This window comes from Sinocyclocheilus rhinocerous, unplaced genomic scaffold (assembly GCF_001515625.1).
Source record: "Sinocyclocheilus rhinocerous isolate Xijiao unplaced genomic scaffold, SAMN03320098_v1.1 scaffold886, whole genome shotgun sequence".
NCBI lineage: Eukaryota > Metazoa > Chordata > Actinopteri > Cypriniformes > Cyprinidae > Sinocyclocheilus > Sinocyclocheilus rhinocerous.
Window position 1 is genome coordinate 559,341 of NW_015631204.1, and position 19,332 is coordinate 578,672.

A 19,332-nucleotide genomic window follows, 5' to 3' on the forward strand; every position below is an offset into this window, starting at 1 on the left:
GCCCACCCCTCCCTCCAGAGGAACAGGATGTCCCCTGGAGTGACCCACCGGCCCCCGAGTGCAGGCAACACAGGTACTGACCCGCACCGGGCTCTCCACTTTGCCAGGGACTCCTGGTATGGTTTCAAATAATGTTCGTTTCCACGCTTTCTTGACATCATTAGACAGGACCACCAACAGCTCCACTGAAAGCACGCCTCGCATGTATTCAAACACCGCATACAGATCATTACACGCGCTCAAATATTTCTTTCAGCCATATTCAGCTGTGCCGGGCCGGGCCTGTAATATAAACACTGTGTACTCAGCAGAACTCCTGAGGCTGTCCCAGAGCCGAAAAAAAGTGGGAGTTTTGGCTGCTTGTAAAGGAACTCCTGGTTTTCAGCAGGCAAATAAAGATGACCATATTTTCCTTTTAACTCTGGTTCTGACTTTTGAAAGGTTTGTGTTTGTGGTCTAGGCTTCATCGAGAGGAAGTTTGGTCAGCTTAGGATTTATCAAAACACATTATCCGTACTCTGAGCACATGTATATGGGTGTTTCTTCAACTGTCACAAGGATTGATTTTTATAAAAACATACAGATTTTAGACAGATTTTTTTATTTTTGGTATTTGAATTTTGCTTTCATCAAAATCTTTTGCCTTTATTCCTTTTATGTTTTACCAGAACCACTCTTTCAATCTTAAAATGTAGAAATCCATCAAAAAAAAAATTATTAAAAAAAATAATATATATATATATATATATATATATATAGGTATTTTATTTTTTCTATTTTAAACATATTTTATTTATTTTTTTAACTATGAAAAATATTTAAGAATGAAATTTGTAATTTAAATGAAGTGTAATTTTATTTAAAAAATGTATTATGTATATTTTAAATGTAATTAAAACTGTATTATTCATTAAATCATTTATTAAACGTATTCAATTAGTTCAATTTTATTATGTTTATTTAACTACAACAGTCTAAACAAAAAGTGAAAACATTATGTAAAAATTATTTATACTGATTTTTATACAAATTGTGTCATTTGACCACCGCAAACAACAATTTTTCAACTAATAACATTTTATCAAACATTTGTGTACTTGTCTATCTAAAAAAAAAACAGAAGAACTACCAAAGAAACCGAAGGACTTGTTTGTGAGTTTGTAAAAACAAGCAACAAAAAAGTGTTGACAATTACACACAATCATGCGATATATAAATGGAAGTATAACTAATATGATTTTAATTAAATATATGAAAAAAAAGAGGTAATTTTATTCCAAAAACATTTGGAAATGACATTGGCTTCAGGGATAAAAAATTAAATTAAATTAAATTAAATTAAAAAATAAAATAAAATAAAACTGTATTCTCTTGTGATGCATGTATACACCTTTGGATCTTGTAGACAAGTGTGACAGTGTGAAAAGTCTTAGCAGTGTTTCATTTCAAAAAGTCCACAGGGGCCAAAAGAAACATCCAGATATGTGTGTCTAGAATGTATATAGAAAGAGAAAGAGGAAGCAATGGGAAGAAAAATGAACAAAGTGGTAGAAAAAGACAGTCTGTGGTGACATACGTGTGGGAAGCGTAATCCGTCTGTGGGCTTGTTATTATTGTCTAAAAGATCTATTTTGTGCTCTGGTCAGAGTCCTTTTGACCGCAGCGGCTGTCCTGTCATTATCCTTGGCCCTCCTGGAACATTTTGCTCCGTATTACAGGAGCAAAACTAAATATGAGTCTTGGCAGGGACCACGACGTCTGAAACCGCGCAGACTTTTCAAAGGTTTTTCTTGGACGGTGGCATCTTCTCCAGAGGGCTGAACAGGGGTTTGTGGGTTCGGATAGACTTACAGATGGGTTTTTTTCACACTGGCTCTCGTACATATATCTCAAGCGGCCCGTCTGGCCGCAGGAAGGAGGCGTCAGTCAGGCGTGGCGTACGTGTTTTGAGTGTCAGTCTTGTTTAATGTCTTCTCTGTCCTATCCTCAGGTGGCCTTATGGGTCCAGACCTCAGCAGCGGAGTGGGCACCAGCGCTGGTAAGAGTCGTGTGTATTTACCATACGTGTGTGTGTTTTCTGTCTCAACAGACAGACGGAGCCTCTCGGTTTGATTCAAAGCTTCCTTTTGCTCGGCTAGTTCCTCCCCGGATATTTACCCAGCGCGCCGCTGTAGGATGTCGCGGTGAAGGGTCTTAAATAGTATATTTAAAAGAAGCGTTTCATAAAAAACATCCTACGGTGAATTCTAATATGATGAAGCCATCAACACCGTCGTTAGGCGAGAGGAAACATAACGCAACGGATTCATAGAACGTCGAGATTCGAGGCTCTGATTCCACCACAAAAAGGTCCAAAAAAGTCTCAATGATGTACCGTTTGTTAGTGAAAAAGATTAAAAGCCGCTAACATTTGAACCAACGCATGCATGAAAGAGTTTTAGCGAAGCTCACAGAAAATGGACTTTGCACATTGTCACAACTCACTGGCTGTCAACACCAGCACTGGTTTGGTGCAGACGACTCAAACAGACCATAATGAAAAGCAAATGTTGAAAACTAGAAGTCTAAATCGTCTTAACTTTTTTTCTCCCATATGCAAGTCTCTGGATATATCGAAACATCTAAAAGGGATTCTTTGTTAACTGTTGTAAACATCTGAGAAAATGTTCAAGTGAAAGTGCTGTTGTACGTTTGCCAACATTTGACATTTTTTTCTTCCATAATGTTTTTTTTTTTCCCAATCGTTACCCGTAAGACAGTTCTGTGGTGTTACTGTGACAGATGGCAACAATTTAGTGACAGCGTCTTGAAAAAGACCACAGAGCTAATATTGTAGCAGGCTTCTTAGAAAGCATGTGGAAACATAAAATATGAAAAGATAAAATATCTTGAAGACAACCACAGATACAATAACATGTGACATTATTATTATTATTTTTTTTTTCAATGTTTTAGACAGATTTATCAAAAACTGTGACAGCTGTCAGATCCACTAAGTCATTTTAAGATTCAAGGGACATTTTTTTATGACCTCTTCAAACAAGTAGTAGTTCAAAAGCTCTTTCTGATTCTTTTTAAAGATGTGCTTCATAACACCATAGAAGTGGAATCTTCTAAAGTTCAATTTTAATCAATATATATATATATACAGTGGGTACGGAAAGTATTCAGACCGCATTTAAAAATGCATTCAAAATGCAATTAAAACCAACAATAACTTGAATACATCTCTCATATGATGAGCGTGTTTTAATTTCTGAATTAAAATTTCATTATGAAGTTTTTTTTAGGGAGCAAATCCAAAATGTCAGGGTGATACACCTGTCCTGATAAAATATAATAAAAAAATAAAGGTAACACTTTAGTATAGGGACCAATTCTCACTATTAACTAGTTGCTCATTAGCATGCCTATTATTAAAATATTGGCTGTTTATTAGTAGTTATAAAGCACATATTCTGCATGACCATATTCTACATCCCTAATCCTACCCAATACCTGAACTTAACAACTACCTTACTAACTATTAATAAGCAGCAAACTGGGAGTTTACTGAGGCAAAAGTCGTAGTATATTATATTATTATATATATTTATATATATATATATATATATATTAACAACGTTTATTTGGAATTGAAATCTTTTGCATTATAAATGTCTTTACTCTCACTTTTTATGCTTCCTTGCTAATTAAAATTAATGGGAACACTTTAGTATAGCGATCAGTTCTCTCTATTATCTAGTTGCTTATTAGCATGCATATTATTAACATATTGGCTGTTTAGTAGCATTTATAAAGCACATATTCTGCATGACCATATTCTACATCCCTAATCCTACCCAATACCTAAATTTACCAACTACCTTACTAATTATTAATTAAGCAGCAAATTAGGACTTTATTGAGGGAAAAGTCGTTGTTAATGTTTTGTTAATAGCGAGGATTGGACCTTAAAATAAAGTGTGACCAGATTTTTACGTGCATATATGGATATTTCACATTCAACATAATCAGCATTTGCATTACGAACAACTGTATGAAATTAGCCCCACTGTTGGTAAAAGCCGCGTCTTTATTTTCAGTAATCACTGGGATCAGATCATATATATGCAATGCTTAATAAACATTCTAGAATCACATTCAGTTTTTGTTATCAAATTAACATCCTCATGCCAGAGTCCTTAAATAGGTTTTTAAATTGGATTTATCGATTCCTTACTCTCGACCCGTGATCAGTCAAATCTGACTTCTGCAGCTAGTGTTGGATGCAGGGTTGTTATTGTTTTTTTACACGAAATTGGGCTGCTTTTAAACTGTTGCCATGGGTTGATTTTCCCCAGTGGGTTAAAGGTTTAAAATATTGCATAAATTACATTTGGTTGAAATGCTTGTACTGAAACATTTTGCATTCTACCTGTAATAAAACTGCTGAATGTTTTGGGCCACACTAGTAGGAAGCATTTGAGCTGTGTTTATGATAAATGTCCATGACAGTGACTGTAAAATTTCTATTTTAGGGATGGAAATTGCATTTTTATATTTGGGACAAGGTAATTGGGCTACTTTGGGCTGTTTTTTTAATGGCATGGGCTTGGGATGCACAATTAAAATGATGTAATAGTTGTGATCATTATTTTACCTTCCATGATCATTCAGACACGATCAGGTGCTATATTATATTATTATATATATTTATATATATATATATATATATATTAACAACGTTTATTTGGAATTGAAATCTTTTGCATTATAAATGTCTTTACTCTCACTTTTTATGCTTCCTTGCTAATTAAAATTAATGGGAACACTTTAGTATAGCGATCAGTTCTCTCTATTATCTAGTTGCTTATTAGCATGCATATTATTAACATATTGGCTGTTTAGTAGCATTTATAAAGCACATATTCTGCATGACCATATTCTACATCCCTAATCCTACCCAATACCTAAATTTAACAACTACCTTACTAATTATTAATAAGCAGCAAATTAGGAGTTTAAGGCAAAAGTTGTAGTAAATGGTTTGTTAATAGCGAGAATTGGACCTTTAAATAAAGGTTATTTTAATTAACAAATTAATTTCTTTAAAAATTTATTTTATATATTATGCATATTTATTTATTTACCAAATTAGTAAGCAATGCAAAAACAAGTGTTAATCTGTGTTTGTAATCTGTTACTTCCACCCAAAATATTGGGTGAAGATTACATTTATGTGGGTAAATTGTCAATTATGCAAATGTGGGGACATGAGTTGTTGACACCTAAAGCTTTATATGTTTATTTGTTTTTATTTTCTCTACTTCATAATTTATGAAAAAGAAATCAAATACATTTCCATAAATCTCCATTAATGTTTTGATATAAGTTCTATATTGTATTTATGAAATGTGAAATTGCTTTGACATGGTATAGTGCCATAAATGTGTTCTGTATGGTCACTAGTGTTAGACTGACGCGTCCTCTCTGACTGTCCCACAGGAAACGGGTATGGAAACCACCGCAACTCCCCTGGTCTGCTGGTCTCTCCGGGGAGCATGAGCAAGAACATGCAGGCCAAATCTCCTCCGCCCATGACCATGACCATGAGCAATCGCAAGCCTGACCTGCGCATCCTCATCCCTCCCGGCTCAAAGAACACCATGCCCTCCATCGTGAGTTCACACAACCGTATTAACACATCCAATACCATCACTGGATGTATAGTTCAGCTGCAGTTAGGTTGAGATTTGAACCCAGATGACCAGCATTGCCCATATAAAACCAATTCAGACCATCAGATATATGCAATAAAGTTTGATTTTATTAGAACTAATTAGAATTGTATTTTTTTCAACTGCTCACCAGTCGGAGGATGTTGACATGTGGCTGGTAAGTAGTATCAAAATTGCAGTGAAACACGATTAACCATCAAAAATACAAACTAATAGTTCTTATGTCAAATGCACACAAAACAGGCTCATTCCTCTGTTGCCAAGGGGACTGCTTTAGCGGTTCCCATAGCAACAGTGGAACTCTGGCTGGATGTTGGATGATTGCGGGGTGGAGGGTAATTACACGTTATTGGTCACATGATCTATTAAGCAGTTAGATGGGGTACCACCTGCACATTTACTGAGACCGATTGAATTTTTGTTGCTGTTGTTTTAAATATCGCATTTCATTCCCACAGAACCAGAGAATAAACAACTCCCAGTTGGCCCAGTCTCTGAGCACACCAGTGGTGTCTGTAGCCACGCCCACTCTGCCAGGACAGGGAATGGGCGGCTACCCATCAGCCATCTCTACCTCATACGGTACAGGTAAGAGCTGAGGACAATTCAGATAACACAACACAACACAACACAACACAATACAATACAATATAATATAATAACTATATTAAAAACAGATAATTCACAAATGTCACAGTTTTGTAGTGAATTTACTTTACTATACACTACCGTTCAGTAGTTCGGATGCATTTATTAATGCTGTAAAAACAGTAATATTGTGAAATATCGTTACAATTTAATACTGTTTATTTATTTATTTATTTACAAATGTAATTTTTTATTCCTGTGATGCAAATAGGGATGTAACGGTATGAAAATTTCATATCACGATTATAGTGACCAAAGTTATCACGATTATCAATATTATCACGGTTTTGTTAAATTTAGATGAAAATGTACAAAAAGAACTGATACACACACTGAAAACATTTCAATAAGTTTTATATTTGAAAATCAACAAACAACAAATACAATTAGCAGCTATATGCACTTTTTTAGCATAAAAATTAAATTAACATTAACATGAAGCTCTAATAATAATAATAATAATAATAATAAATCACTTATATATATATATATATCAGGACTCTTGTAAAAGCCAAAATACGACCAGACCACCGATTTGGTCCTCTTAGATGGCTGAAAAATCTCCCGAGCGCTGTCACTGCCTTCCGCCATTTCGTCTCGTGCAAAAAAAACAACAACAACAACAACATTGCATGCTGCTTCTGCATCAGACTGATGCTGGCTGGACAGGATTTACCGCGAGTTTTCAAAAGCGCGATAATCAAACACGGTTTTGATGATAATTAAATTTTAAACGATAATACTAACCGTCAGGGAATTTTATCGTGATTTATCGTGAAACCGGTAATCGTTCCATCCCTAGATGCAAAGCTGAATTTTCAGCATCATTACTCCAGTCTTCAGTGTCACATGATCCTTCAGAAATCCTTTTAATACGCTGATTTGCTATTATCATCAGTGTTAAAAACAGTTTTGCCGCTTGTTGTGAGATACAGAATCAGAATTCTGAAATACAAGTATTTTGTAACATTATAAATGTCACTTTTGAAGAAAAAAATTTACTACCCAAAAGTTTTGAATCGTAGTGTATATTTTTATTTTATATTTTATTATGTACATTTTGTTTACTTTTTTACTACTGTCCTTTTTTTACATGAACAGTTTATATATTGCTCCGTTATTTGAAGAGTCTTGAATACACCACCAGGTGGCGCCATTGACTTAATGTTCTTTGAGCATCTTCCTGTTGCAGTAACCTTGAAGATTGAAAGCAGTCTATATGCAGTGAGTTGAACAGAGATCTTTCTCTCTTTTCTCTCTAGAATATTCTCTCAGCAGTGGAGACCTGTCCTCTCTGAGCGGTTTTAACAGCTCGGCTTCTCTTCATCTGGGTTCGATGACCGGCTGGCCGCAAAACATGCAGCATTCTGGTCTTGGACATCTAGGGTGAGCAGAATCACCCTGACCCATGCACCCAAAACACTCTGGATATCAGCTGTAACGCTCACTATAACCACAGAAAAATCACTGTGGGCATGTGCAGTGCCTCATATCATAATGTAGTTTATTCAAATTCAAAATGTGTTATTAATTTATTCAATTTTTTAATAAAAATGTCAAACTAATGTAATATAAAATAATAATAATAATCTTAAATTCATGTTCATATTTTCAGTTCAACTTTTCACTTAAATTGTTTTGCTGGGAATCTGAGATTTAATTTTTATTACAAAGCAAAAATTGTAATAATGTCGCAGAACTAATATAGCAGAACATTATACATTCTCAAATTCAAGTGAATTTTGTTAACTTCATTTTCATGTTAATTTAGCTTTTCACTTAAATTGTTTTGCTGAAAACTTGGGTTTTATGTTAATTATATTACATTTTAAAATAAAAAGTTAAACTAATATATAACATAATCTCAAATACATGTAAAAAAAAAATTCAGTTCAACTTTTCACTTTATTTTGCGGGGAATCTGAGCTTGTATTTTTAATTAGATTGCAAATTTTCTAAACAAAACGTCAAACTAATATATAATATAATATAATCTCAAATACATGTTAATATTTTCAGTTCAACTTTTCACTTTATTTGGCAGGCAATCTGGGTTTTTATTTTTAATTGGATTGCGAAATGTTTAAATAAAATGTCAAACTAGTATATAATATAATAAATACATTCTCAAATCCATGTTAATTTTTTCATTTCGGTTTTGCTGGGAATATGGGATTATATTTTTATTACAATGCAACATTTTGAATTAAAAATGTGAAACTAATATAATATAATACAAACTCAAATTCACTATTTCAGTTTATTATTTCATTATTTACTTAAATCATTTTGCTGATAATACAATTTCTCCTAAAAATATTTGTATTAAATCCAAAAAATGTAGCTCACTGGACTTTACTCTTTGAAAAGTGTGGAAGGCGCATTAAAACATGGGCCTTAGAAAAGAAATAGTTTGGGTTAATCTCTAAGAAATAGTGGGAAATTCATCAATCTTTGCAGTTGCATTATTTTCCTCGTCCTCTTAACTGTGTCTTTCCTCTCCGGCCGCAGGAACTGCTCCAGCACGCCGTTATGTCAGAGCTCCACCCTCTCACTGCCGTCCAATCAGAGCCTGCACATCAAGTCCGAACCCGTGTCTCCTCCCCGAGACCGGGCCCCGGGCGGCTACGCCCAGCCTCCACCCCAGCAGCAGCAGCCGGCGTCTCAGCAGGGTCAGCTGCGGCAGGACGCGGGCCGCTCTCCGGTCGACAGCCTGAGCAGCTGCGGCAGCTCGTACGAGGGCAGCGACCGCGAGGAGCACCGCGTCGACTTCCACTCGCCCATGGGACTGCTGAGACCCTCTCCGGACGAGCGGCAGAGCCCGTCTGTCAAGCGCATGCGTCTGTCCGAGGGCTGGGCCTCGTGATCGCGGACGGTTTTTCTATGCAAAGATTTCACTTTAGTATTATTATATTTGTTTCTGCGGAGTGCGAGTGCTACATCAAGTATTCAAATTGATATATATATATGATAAACGGGGCGGGTGGGTGTGTTTGTGATTTGGGGTCGGGAGCATGGGACATGCATCGCTTGTGCCACGTGTGGGGAAAACTACAAAAGACAAAAAAAAAAATGACACATGCAGTTTATGCAGTGTATACAAGCATACAGGATTAAAAAGAGAAGTCTGGTACTCTTGTTGGTAAAGCTACGTTTTAGTTTCAGTAATATATTATGCGTAATTAAACTATTAATAGAGGCATTGACGTGTCTCAGGGCTCGTACAAGTAATATTCCCGTACAGACCGGGGCCTTTACGCTCACCGTCAATGCTCACTTGCAAATGTATGTTATCACAGACGTTGTTGTGTTGCAGGTTCAACGTATTTATGTAAATAGAGAACAGTGAGGCTTTTGGGTAAATGAGCCTGCCAGGATTTGCAGGTTTCTTTACGATTAACGGAGTGAGAGAGAAAGCCATCACGCACCAATTGAAGACTATAGCACGGGCCCGGGGCTGAGGAATGTACGCCGTTTAGAGTTCTAAATGGAATCGGGAAGTGTTCCACATACACAAATTCTCTTGTAGATGTTGTTGATATTTCAGAGCTGTGTTAACAACGTTAAAGTACTCCGGGCCATGTATTGCCTATCCCCAGTGGAAGAGATGCACAATACATTTTGCTTATATTTTCATAAAAATGCAGAGCATTTGTTGCTACCTGTTGACCACATGAGTCAGAATGTGATTTCAAGCTTTGCCGATGTTGAACAGAAAGGTAAAGCAGTGTGAGCTCCAAAAATAAAGCCATATAAACAATTTCACATCAGGCTTTCTAAACTTTTTTTTGATTGCTTGTTTCTTTAATTCATCAGGTTATGGACGTTGCATATGCCTCTTATTCTCACCAAGGCTGCATCTATTTGATCAAAAATACAGTAAAAACAGTAATATTGTTAAATATTTTTACAAGTTAAAATAACTGGTTTCTATTTGAATATATTGAAAAATGTAATTTATTCCTGTGATGCAAAGCTGAATTTTTAGCATCATTAGTGTCACATGATCCTTCAGAAATCATTCTAATGTACTTATTTGCCGCTTAAGAAACTATTCTTATTACTATCGATGTTGAAAACAATTGTGCAGAATTTTTGTTTTCTTTTGGTTGTGTCTTTACTTGGTCAGGTTATGGACTTTACATGTAGACTTCTGGATTTTGATTAGTATTTACAGTAAATCATTTGTTTATCTGTTTTCACATATGTTGTGAAACAGGTTAACAAAAATGTTCAAAGAATGTTTTGCTAATGTTCCCATGAAGTTATGAAACTATGAAGTTATTGCAAACATTATGGGAATGTTACATTTGGATTTCCCCCCACTATATTAACGTTACTTTAAGAGAACATTGCCAGAACGTTGGCCAAATTCTGAGAACGATTCCTGTTAACTGGGTTGGTGCAAAATACTACCACCCTCAATTTGTAGTCTTTGTAGGTTGAGTTTTGAAAAGAGTCTTTAAAAAAAACTTATCAAAATACTGTGATAAAACATCTGCAGCTTCAGCGTCAAAACTAAGAGGCATAAATCCTGATTTACTCATTCACTCTCATTTCACAGCCTAACTGAGATCTTCAACTTCATATTTAAAACATAAGTCTACAGTAAACTGCTTATGAAATATTTACAGAAAAACACAGGCTCATAGCTGAAATTGGTGGTAGGTTCTGCTAAGATGTGATTCTGTGTGTGGTTTGATGGAGTAATTCCTTTATTTTTTGCTAAATATTACATCAAATGCTGTTTTAAAATAATTTTGCAAGGACACATTTTCGAAAACATTTATGGTTCTGTTACACATCTTTATTTGCTGGAAGACTGAAAATGACATTCAACACCTTTAATGAGTTAATGTGACGTGATAGTCAGACAATTATTCATCATAGTACATGAAGGCAGGACATAAAAGAAACGGACAGAATTTCTGCTTCTGTCTTAAAATTAAGATAGACTTTTTGGTTCGGAATACAACCATTTAAATAAAGAGAATGTTTGTAAACGCGCGTTTTTTTTTAAAAACATTTTTTTTACAATAATACAAATATCATTCGGGTTTGGAAATATATCGACATCTCAATTCATAAGAGATACACTCTCCCGTGAAAATTAAAATCGACGAAATTAAGTTATCACACACACTGTAGAGCTGAAATTAAACAAGAACCCCTACTCGAATCGACAGCACGAGGAAATATTAATTAGGTAAATGCACGTTAATGCGTTTTAATATAGCATAATATAGATCTTTGTTTATGCCATTAAAATTGCCATCAAAAACGACAAACCAAATAACAATAATTCCTTGCCTATCGCAATAAAACATATTTCGGATCATGCGCAACAGCCAGTAATTGCTTCTATAATCATCTTTATTTTTTGAGAATAGTCAAATACATATAACTAAAGTACGAACACATCAATTAGGTTTAAAGCATTGCACAGGCTATAATCTCTGATAGATAGATAGATAGATAGATATTTCATCCCTTGTTCAGCTGGTGGAAAATCATAGAGTTTATTCATTTTATGAAGAAGTGCAGCTCAAAATATCCTATCAAACTGCTCTTTAATCTGTTGTGAAAATTAAGCCTTTGTCTGTCTGAAAACTGTGATAAATGAAAGAGGTGCATTATAGTATATCAACGCTCATACAAATCGAATATTTTTTTAGATTCGTGGCGGGAAAGCTCCTGTTGGGCTGAAGCTGCCGCCAGGTGTCGCTGTAACGCAATAACAGACAGATCTGTGCGTCGCCACACACACACACACACACACACACACGTCTGGTCAGCTATCCTTGTAGGGACTCTCCAGGCGTAATGGTTCCTGTCAGAATGAACAACTGTCGAAATATAAAGCTCAAGTATGTACAACGTGTTCTAAAATACATGAACTAATAAGAAATGCCTTTTAAATAAAATAATAAATAAAATAAGAAGAAATGTCTAGGCTAAACACACAGACTTCGCATCCAAAATTCTGAGATGGATTTTTTTCGGCTTTATCAATGTCTACAAAAGTCTTTACCTCTGCAAATAGCGGATCTCTCACACTCTACGTTTTAAAGAAGACATTTTCACTGTATTTTTATATTTTAATCTGAACAAAACCATCATGACCGTGTGCGTGTGTGAGTGCGTGTGTGAGAGAGTGTGTCGTTGTTCTGCTATTTGTCCTTCTCTTTAATGTTTATGAACGTACTGAAAATATAAATAGCCTAGCCTATATAAGAAAACAAAAAAACACTCAATCTATACGGTCGTTTAGTTTTACATATTAAATAGGCAACGTATTTGTATATTTTATTTTAAAGACATTCCTAAAAACATTATTTGCTTTCAGACACAAAAGAATCATTTTATTTTTTATCAATGTTATCAATAATTACCATTTTGCATTATGGGAAACATAAAAGATGTTTGCGATTTGCTCTTGTGTCCCCGTAATGGACAGACTGAGACAATCCGCATGAACTCAAGACATCTGACTGAAGTCAGACACATCTGACGCCTGGAGCTGCAGGATTCATTTCCACTCGGACCAGTGCCTTTTCATATGAAATGTAGGTTTGGGAATATTGTTCGTTTATTTAGAATACCAGTCTACGAGTTTATTTCTTATTTGTTCATTCATAAATCTACTCTCAAATTATGCTATCTGGTTGCAATGAAAATTGTCAGACGAATGTGTTTTAATAAAACTCGACGGTTCTCCTAAAAACTAAACTGTTCAATCAAGACGAAATTCCTTTTGATTTCCGTGAGAAATAAACCACAATTAAAAACTACAAATTGAATATTCCAACAAACAACTCAAAACACTCACCTGCTGAAGAGAAAAGAACAAAAAAACACTTTGAGGGGCTTTGAAATTCTCAAAGAATAGGCTACAGATGAGCTCCTGAAGCCGCTGTTCTGCCTGGTGACAAAAACAAAGACCCATCATCAAGCAGCTGATTATTACAGGCGTTCATTTCTCACATGCTCTGATTTCCTTCTTCCAACGGCATTCACACCCAGAACATGTTTGCTTAAGAAATAAACTCGTAGACCAACACCCTTCCTAGAAAATGACGGTTTTCACACGAGACATTGTTTCGTCTGAATGTTGTAGTCATTATGGCTTGATTTGCATATTGAGCATCACTAATTTCCTCGGTGTATCTAAATACGGCTGCACGTAACAAACAAGACGACGTCATTGAACGTGACCCCCTCCAGGCCTGCATCAAACGAGTCTCAAAACCAGATCAATTAATAACGATAGAAAGAAAACCATAAAGTTATTAGAAGAAAAACACTACTCTTCGTAAGTGGGAAATTTATAATTGTTCCCAAATGGTAGAAAATGTCAGTAGATAGGCTACGCTTGAAAGACAACACTTGGACATGAAGACATGTTGGAAACACAGATCATATTCAGGTAAGTGTCACACCTGGTCACATCATTAAGAACTTCGCGCAACAAGAACTCATTAATTTCATCGCACGTATAATGCAGAGGTAGAAGGGGTGGATCATAAATCGCCCCCCACCCTCTCAAACCCCACCCAAACTTGCAGGGTTCGCGCCGCACTTTCCATTCGCTCTCGCGCTCAGGCAGCCATGTGATGAAGTTCTGCTCTTCCCTCACACCTTCTCATCCTGTGGATGGAATAAGATGCTTTCAAACGACGATGCCTCGTGCATCTCCAGCAAACGAGTCGTGGAAGGATTTCGTGGATGTGATTTCTAATCGAGGATGTTCGTTTATCCGTTTCACATCCAGATGAGCTGTTTTCGGTGCCATGGGGAGTCCAAGGAGAATGTAAGTAGCCTACCTCATGCTTCTAATTTGGCAAAAATAGGCCACGTGTAGCTTTAATATCGTGGATTTCCATGAAAGGAATACAAATTTTTAAAATATTTGGCCTGTGTGTTCTCGGGTGTCCTTGTCAGAAAAAAATAAAATTGTTGATAAATCAACCAATTTAAAACGTTTTATTATTTTCTAACAATGTTTTGCTTATTAAGTAATAGGCTTATTTTGTCATTTTTAAAAAATATTACCTTTTTAAAACACTCATGGCTAAGGCTAACTGAAAATCTTTCTACTTTTATTAACACGAATGCTTCGTTGACCTGCGAGTCACTGGCTGTTCAGCAAACCATAACAGATACATAAGTGTTAATTGTCCTCTGTGTGACGTCACGCCGAACACACTAACTGGTTAATTGCTTCAGGGTGGTTAAATTAAGAGCTGCTGAAAGATAACAGATAAAATGGTATTATGCTTTAAAATGATGCTGCTAAATGTTTTATTTACTTTAAGAACGTGCATCTGAGTCGTTCTGAAGCCTGTAAAATCAAGCTAAACAAGTTGCATCCATGTGAGTAGAAGTGGATGCTTTAATTTACTTCATTCAGCTGCTTGATTTTTTTCTCATTTAGATGTTTAAGGAAATCTTTCTTATAGGCGTATATATTTTCTAATAGAGTATGAAAAACATTTAGCCTATATGTGTGTGTCTGTATGTGTCGATTGTATGTGGACTAAGATTAAATATGTACAACGAGAAAATGTATTTAGATGCATTTACATACAGATATTGCTTTAATTAGTTGTGAAATAATGGTTAGGTAATTTTGTGCATCCTTCTAGTGATAACATTTTATTTAGCGTTATTTTTTATGCTTGTATTACTGTTGACGAGTGAACCGGAATCAGCTGAAACGAATCTAATAAGGCAAACTAAAGAACAAAAATGCTTATAATATTCAGTAATATTGAAACAGGCCTGTTTACATTGCAATAGATCAGTGAAGTATTTCTGAAATCTAAGAGACGCGTAATGATTCATTATAATTCATAATTACAAAAGCGATGCCGTGAAAACTTTGTTGTACAAACAAGCTAGAAGTTTCACTCTTGTGCCTAAAACTAAACAACTGGAACGGAAAAGATGAGGTCTATAACAGTATAAAAAATTACTGAGCAATATTTGCCATCTGAAGCTGAATTTCATGGCATTTATTACCTTTATGCGTACAAATATTTCTCGTTTACTAAAACGAGTAGTTTAGAATGTCCTATAAAATGTTCGAAAAGCAGAAGAATTAACTTTTTTTTTTTTTTTAAATATGTGGGGTCATTTCATGTAGGCTAGCATTTTTAAAAAAATTTTACCCCAAGCCCTGGTAAATTTGTGATTCTGGTCTATATTCATAATTGCACACTGCAGAAAAGGGGCAAGCCGGTGAGCGTCGCCGCGTGCGTCTCCAAATGGACATTTAAATCCGGCGAGACCTCTGACCTCACGAGGTTTATGCGCATTTTGGGCACTAGAGATGGAGCCCATTGAGTGCGTCAGTCCTGTCATCCGTGAGCACGTCATCCGTGTGCCATAAAGACGTCATGATGTTACCCCGAGCAAGAGGAGCGAAAATGCCTCCGGATCAAACCTGCGCGCATTTTACGCAAGATGCGAGAGTCATATTTGAAGCCCAAACCCAAGCACGCATGTGTTTACTCTCCAGCTCTCGCTCTGTGCCCGATGCTGTATTTATGCCTTGCGTTTTTTGCTGCGTGCCCGTTTATTCTCTTGCCTGGATACGCAGGATTTCATGCGTACCGCACTGTAAATAAAAGCATCCTCGCTGCTATGGATGGATGTAGCAGGCTCGCGTCTTGTAGGGTTGCCTTAATCGTTCGAGTCAATAATTAAGAAGTTCAACAATTACGCGCGGGAGCCAAGTTGGATGGTATCGACCTCATTTACAGGAACTTTCTGTTTTTTTTTTTTTTTTTTGCGTGCAATAAGAACCGCTTCTATCAGCATCTCAACGTGGAGCATTAAATATATCGGCGTTAGATGTATTGTTGCACATGTAAACGCTTCAGGCTGTTTGTTATATTATTAAAGATTCTGGATGAAAGGAGGAATGCAAAGCACATAGGCGTAAGTTTGTTGTAGTTAATGTCAGCTCATTGGAACCCACGTGCGTCCGAGTATCGTTGACTCTGGACTTATTCAAGCTCCTCAAATGAAATAATTGGGACATAATGGGATGGAGGAAGGAACTGGCATTGAAACTCATCCTTAATTGATGCGGTCGAGCGCACGTGAGGGATATGATGTGAACGCCCGTGGACCCCCATTCCCACGCTCGAGGGCAAGTGGGCAATGTCTTGTCTGGGGCAGAATATGACAGACAGCCCTGGGAGGGGGGCCCAAGTGCGCTCTGCTCATCTGCATCTCTGTGGAGGGTGGAACAGCGGAGATGGAGTGAATGGAGGATGCTGGAGAGTGTGTGTGACGGGAATGTGGAACGGGATGCTGTACTTTTACACATCCACACATGACTCGTAAACTATCCACGACTAGGCCGACGTAGAGGCCCCAAGAGCTGACAACTGATTTAGAGGCTCTCTCTCACACATCATTAAGCAGCTGGCTGTACATTAGAAATATATCGTTGACAAAAAGTTGTTACCATGTTTTTCTTTCACATTCAGTTGACTGACTTTTTTTCTCTTTCTCCTTCTTTTTTTTTTTTTTTTAAAGATATTTTCTATTATCGAAACGTCTACATAATCCCTGCTTTTTTATTACTTTAATAAATTACAATATAGTATATATTATATTATTGGCATTTAGTTCCCTTAATACTGTAGAAATTTTCATTGAAAAATGTAATTAAAAATGGAATATATATATTAGCATATTTGGTACAGTATAGTTGTCTTTTAAAAGACAATGTATGGTGTTTTATCCCTTTTTTTTAAATATAAGGTATGAATTGCCTTAGTTTTTGAAGAAAATGTATATTAAATGTATTTTTAAATTTTTGACTGACTTTTTTTCTCTTTCTCCTTCTTTTTTTTTTTTTTTTAAAGATATTTTCTATTATCGAAACGTCTACATAATCCCTGCTTTTATATTACTTTAATAAATTACAATATAGTATATATTATATTATTGGCATTTAGTTCCCTTAATACTGTAGAAATTTTCATTGAAAAATGTAATTAAAAATGGAATATATATATTAGCATATTTGGTACAGTATAGTTGTCTTTTAAAAGACAATGTATGGTGTTTTATCCCTTTTTTTTAAATATAAGGTATGAATTGCCTTAGTTTTTGAAGAAAATGTATATTAAATGTATTTTTAAATTTTGTAATTAAAAAGATTGAATCACTTCATAAATCATTATTAATGCAGAAAGGGGAATTCCCAGAATTTCCAGTGCAAACCACCACGCTTTGTTTGGATTTTATTTAAAAAGTTACTTTTTATTTGTGTAAGTGTTTTTTTTGAATTTCAATAAAATATTTTATTAGACAAATTCCTTATGTGCCAGTGCAACCCTTCTGATAGAACATTATAGTCATTAGGGTTTCTGGGTGCTGCTCAATGATATTGATATTGTTTCACATCATATTTGTTGCTGTGTTGTGTATTTTGGCACATGGAATCAGTTTTGATGGTCAGCTTGAACTTGAATTTGACCATGAAGCACATGCTGACCTCTGAACTTTGATTCCTTTGGGACAGAGCACATCAGAGGTCAGACAGGTCACCACTTGATGTCACAGAAGGACACAAACCAAAAAGGATAGAACTTGAAAGAAAAAAAAGCATTCAAATGTATTTGTGTTCAGAGATGTTTACACCTGTTTGCTTCACAAGAAAAGAAAACCGAAATGGGCCACTTTGGTTAATCAGAACAGTTGCCTGAACAAAATATACAATTTCAAAGAAGTGATCTGAAATATATCATCCAAATCATTCGTTAGATCACCCAGATTTCATTTATTATTATTATTATTATTATTATTATTAATTGTCATTAATTGTTTTGGGGTGGTGAGGACATTAAATTACTTAGTTAAATAATATTCCAATGAAAAAAAAAAAAATGTAATATCACTGAAAATTATACCACTTCCTATTTCAACACCTGAACTAAATAAAGAAACTGTAAATGATTTAGTAGAGCACAAGAATATCTGCTAATCAATCTTCAGTTATGATGTGCCCGCCCACTTTTGGCAAATCTGTCATGTGTGATGAGCGCTTGAGCTGATTGGGGTTTCCATGGAGATGATGAGGCCAGCTGACTCTATATGAGCCGGAGGTGCCAGTGTGTCTATAGCTGCAAGAAGTGTAATGAGAATCACCTCGTCTTACTGTGCTTTAGTCACAGAGATATTACCATCTTAGATCTTCTGAGAGCAATTTATAATGAGAGCATAATCTATCAACGCTGAAGGATATTAATACTGAACCGTATCAGCTGTTAATAAAGATCAGCTGCAAAACAAGCTGATTTTCTTGAATGAATGGGCTACAAATATACTGAGAGCAAATCCTGATATCCTGTAATTGTGTTTCCGTCTCTGATTTAGAACAAATCTTCTCATATTTTCGACAACAGCTGATAGCGCAATCCGCAAATGACTTTGTACTTCATAAACCCTTAATACAACAAGACTGCTAATTTGCTGAGAGACTGGGATTTTGATGGAGAGACATGAGGAGCCGCTTTTCCTTCAGTTGAGGGCAAACACACAGATGTACGGATAGCAAGACCGAATACAACAGCATTAACCGTGGAATTATTGCTAGCATGAAATTTTGACTGCAAATTGACTGTAATTAAATTATTATATATTTCTGTATTCTGACAAAACCAAGATTCATTTGAGAATCAAATATTAAAATAAAGCTTTTTTGACTGCAATAAAAGCACTGATTTGTGTGATGTTGAAAAGATGTAATCTAAAAATGATATTCCGTACAGTACGACCCTTTTAATTAACCGTCAGCGGTTCATGGGCATCTCCAAACACGTTATTGTCCACCGTGGAAGCGATGCCTCCTGTTTGCCACCATCTTATGGCTTTGGCAGTGGAGACTGAGAGGGCAATCCCAAAATGTCTGCTGGCACACACACACACACACACACACACACAC

General features: G+C 35.8%; 1 protein-coding gene and 1 long non-coding RNA gene across 3 annotated transcripts in view; both read left to right on the forward strand.

Moving 5' to 3' along the window:
- The window catches only part of LOC107741665 (myocyte-specific enhancer factor 2C-like), a 54,038-nt gene extending 43,916 nt beyond the window's left edge, over nucleotides 1-10,122 (forward strand). Inside the window, exons 7-13 of the mRNA XM_016554434.1 lie at nucleotides 60-73; nucleotides 1,991-2,038; nucleotides 5,488-5,660; nucleotides 5,854-5,877; nucleotides 6,179-6,308; nucleotides 7,631-7,754; nucleotides 8,880-10,122. Coding sequence (XP_016409920.1) covers nucleotides 60-73; nucleotides 1,991-2,038; nucleotides 5,488-5,660; nucleotides 5,854-5,877; nucleotides 6,179-6,308; nucleotides 7,631-7,754; nucleotides 8,880-9,234 — 868 coding nt within the window. The 3' untranslated portion in view covers nucleotides 9,235-10,122. The remainder of the gene's footprint in view (nucleotides 1-59; nucleotides 74-1,990; nucleotides 2,039-5,487; nucleotides 5,661-5,853; nucleotides 5,878-6,178; nucleotides 6,309-7,630; nucleotides 7,755-8,879) is intronic.
- Nucleotides 10,123-13,449: 3,327 nt separating this feature from the next.
- Nucleotides 13,450-19,332, forward strand: part of LOC107741666 (uncharacterized) — an 18,097-nt gene continuing 12,214 nt past the window's right edge. Inside the window, exons 1-2 of one of the 2 annotated variants that reach the window (XR_001640222.1) lie at nucleotides 13,450-13,794; nucleotides 13,934-14,178. This is a non-coding gene — a long non-coding RNA (uncharacterized LOC107741666). Of the gene's footprint in view, nucleotides 14,179-19,332 lie in introns of both variants that reach the window. The other variant, XR_001640221.1, reaches the window with a different exon arrangement.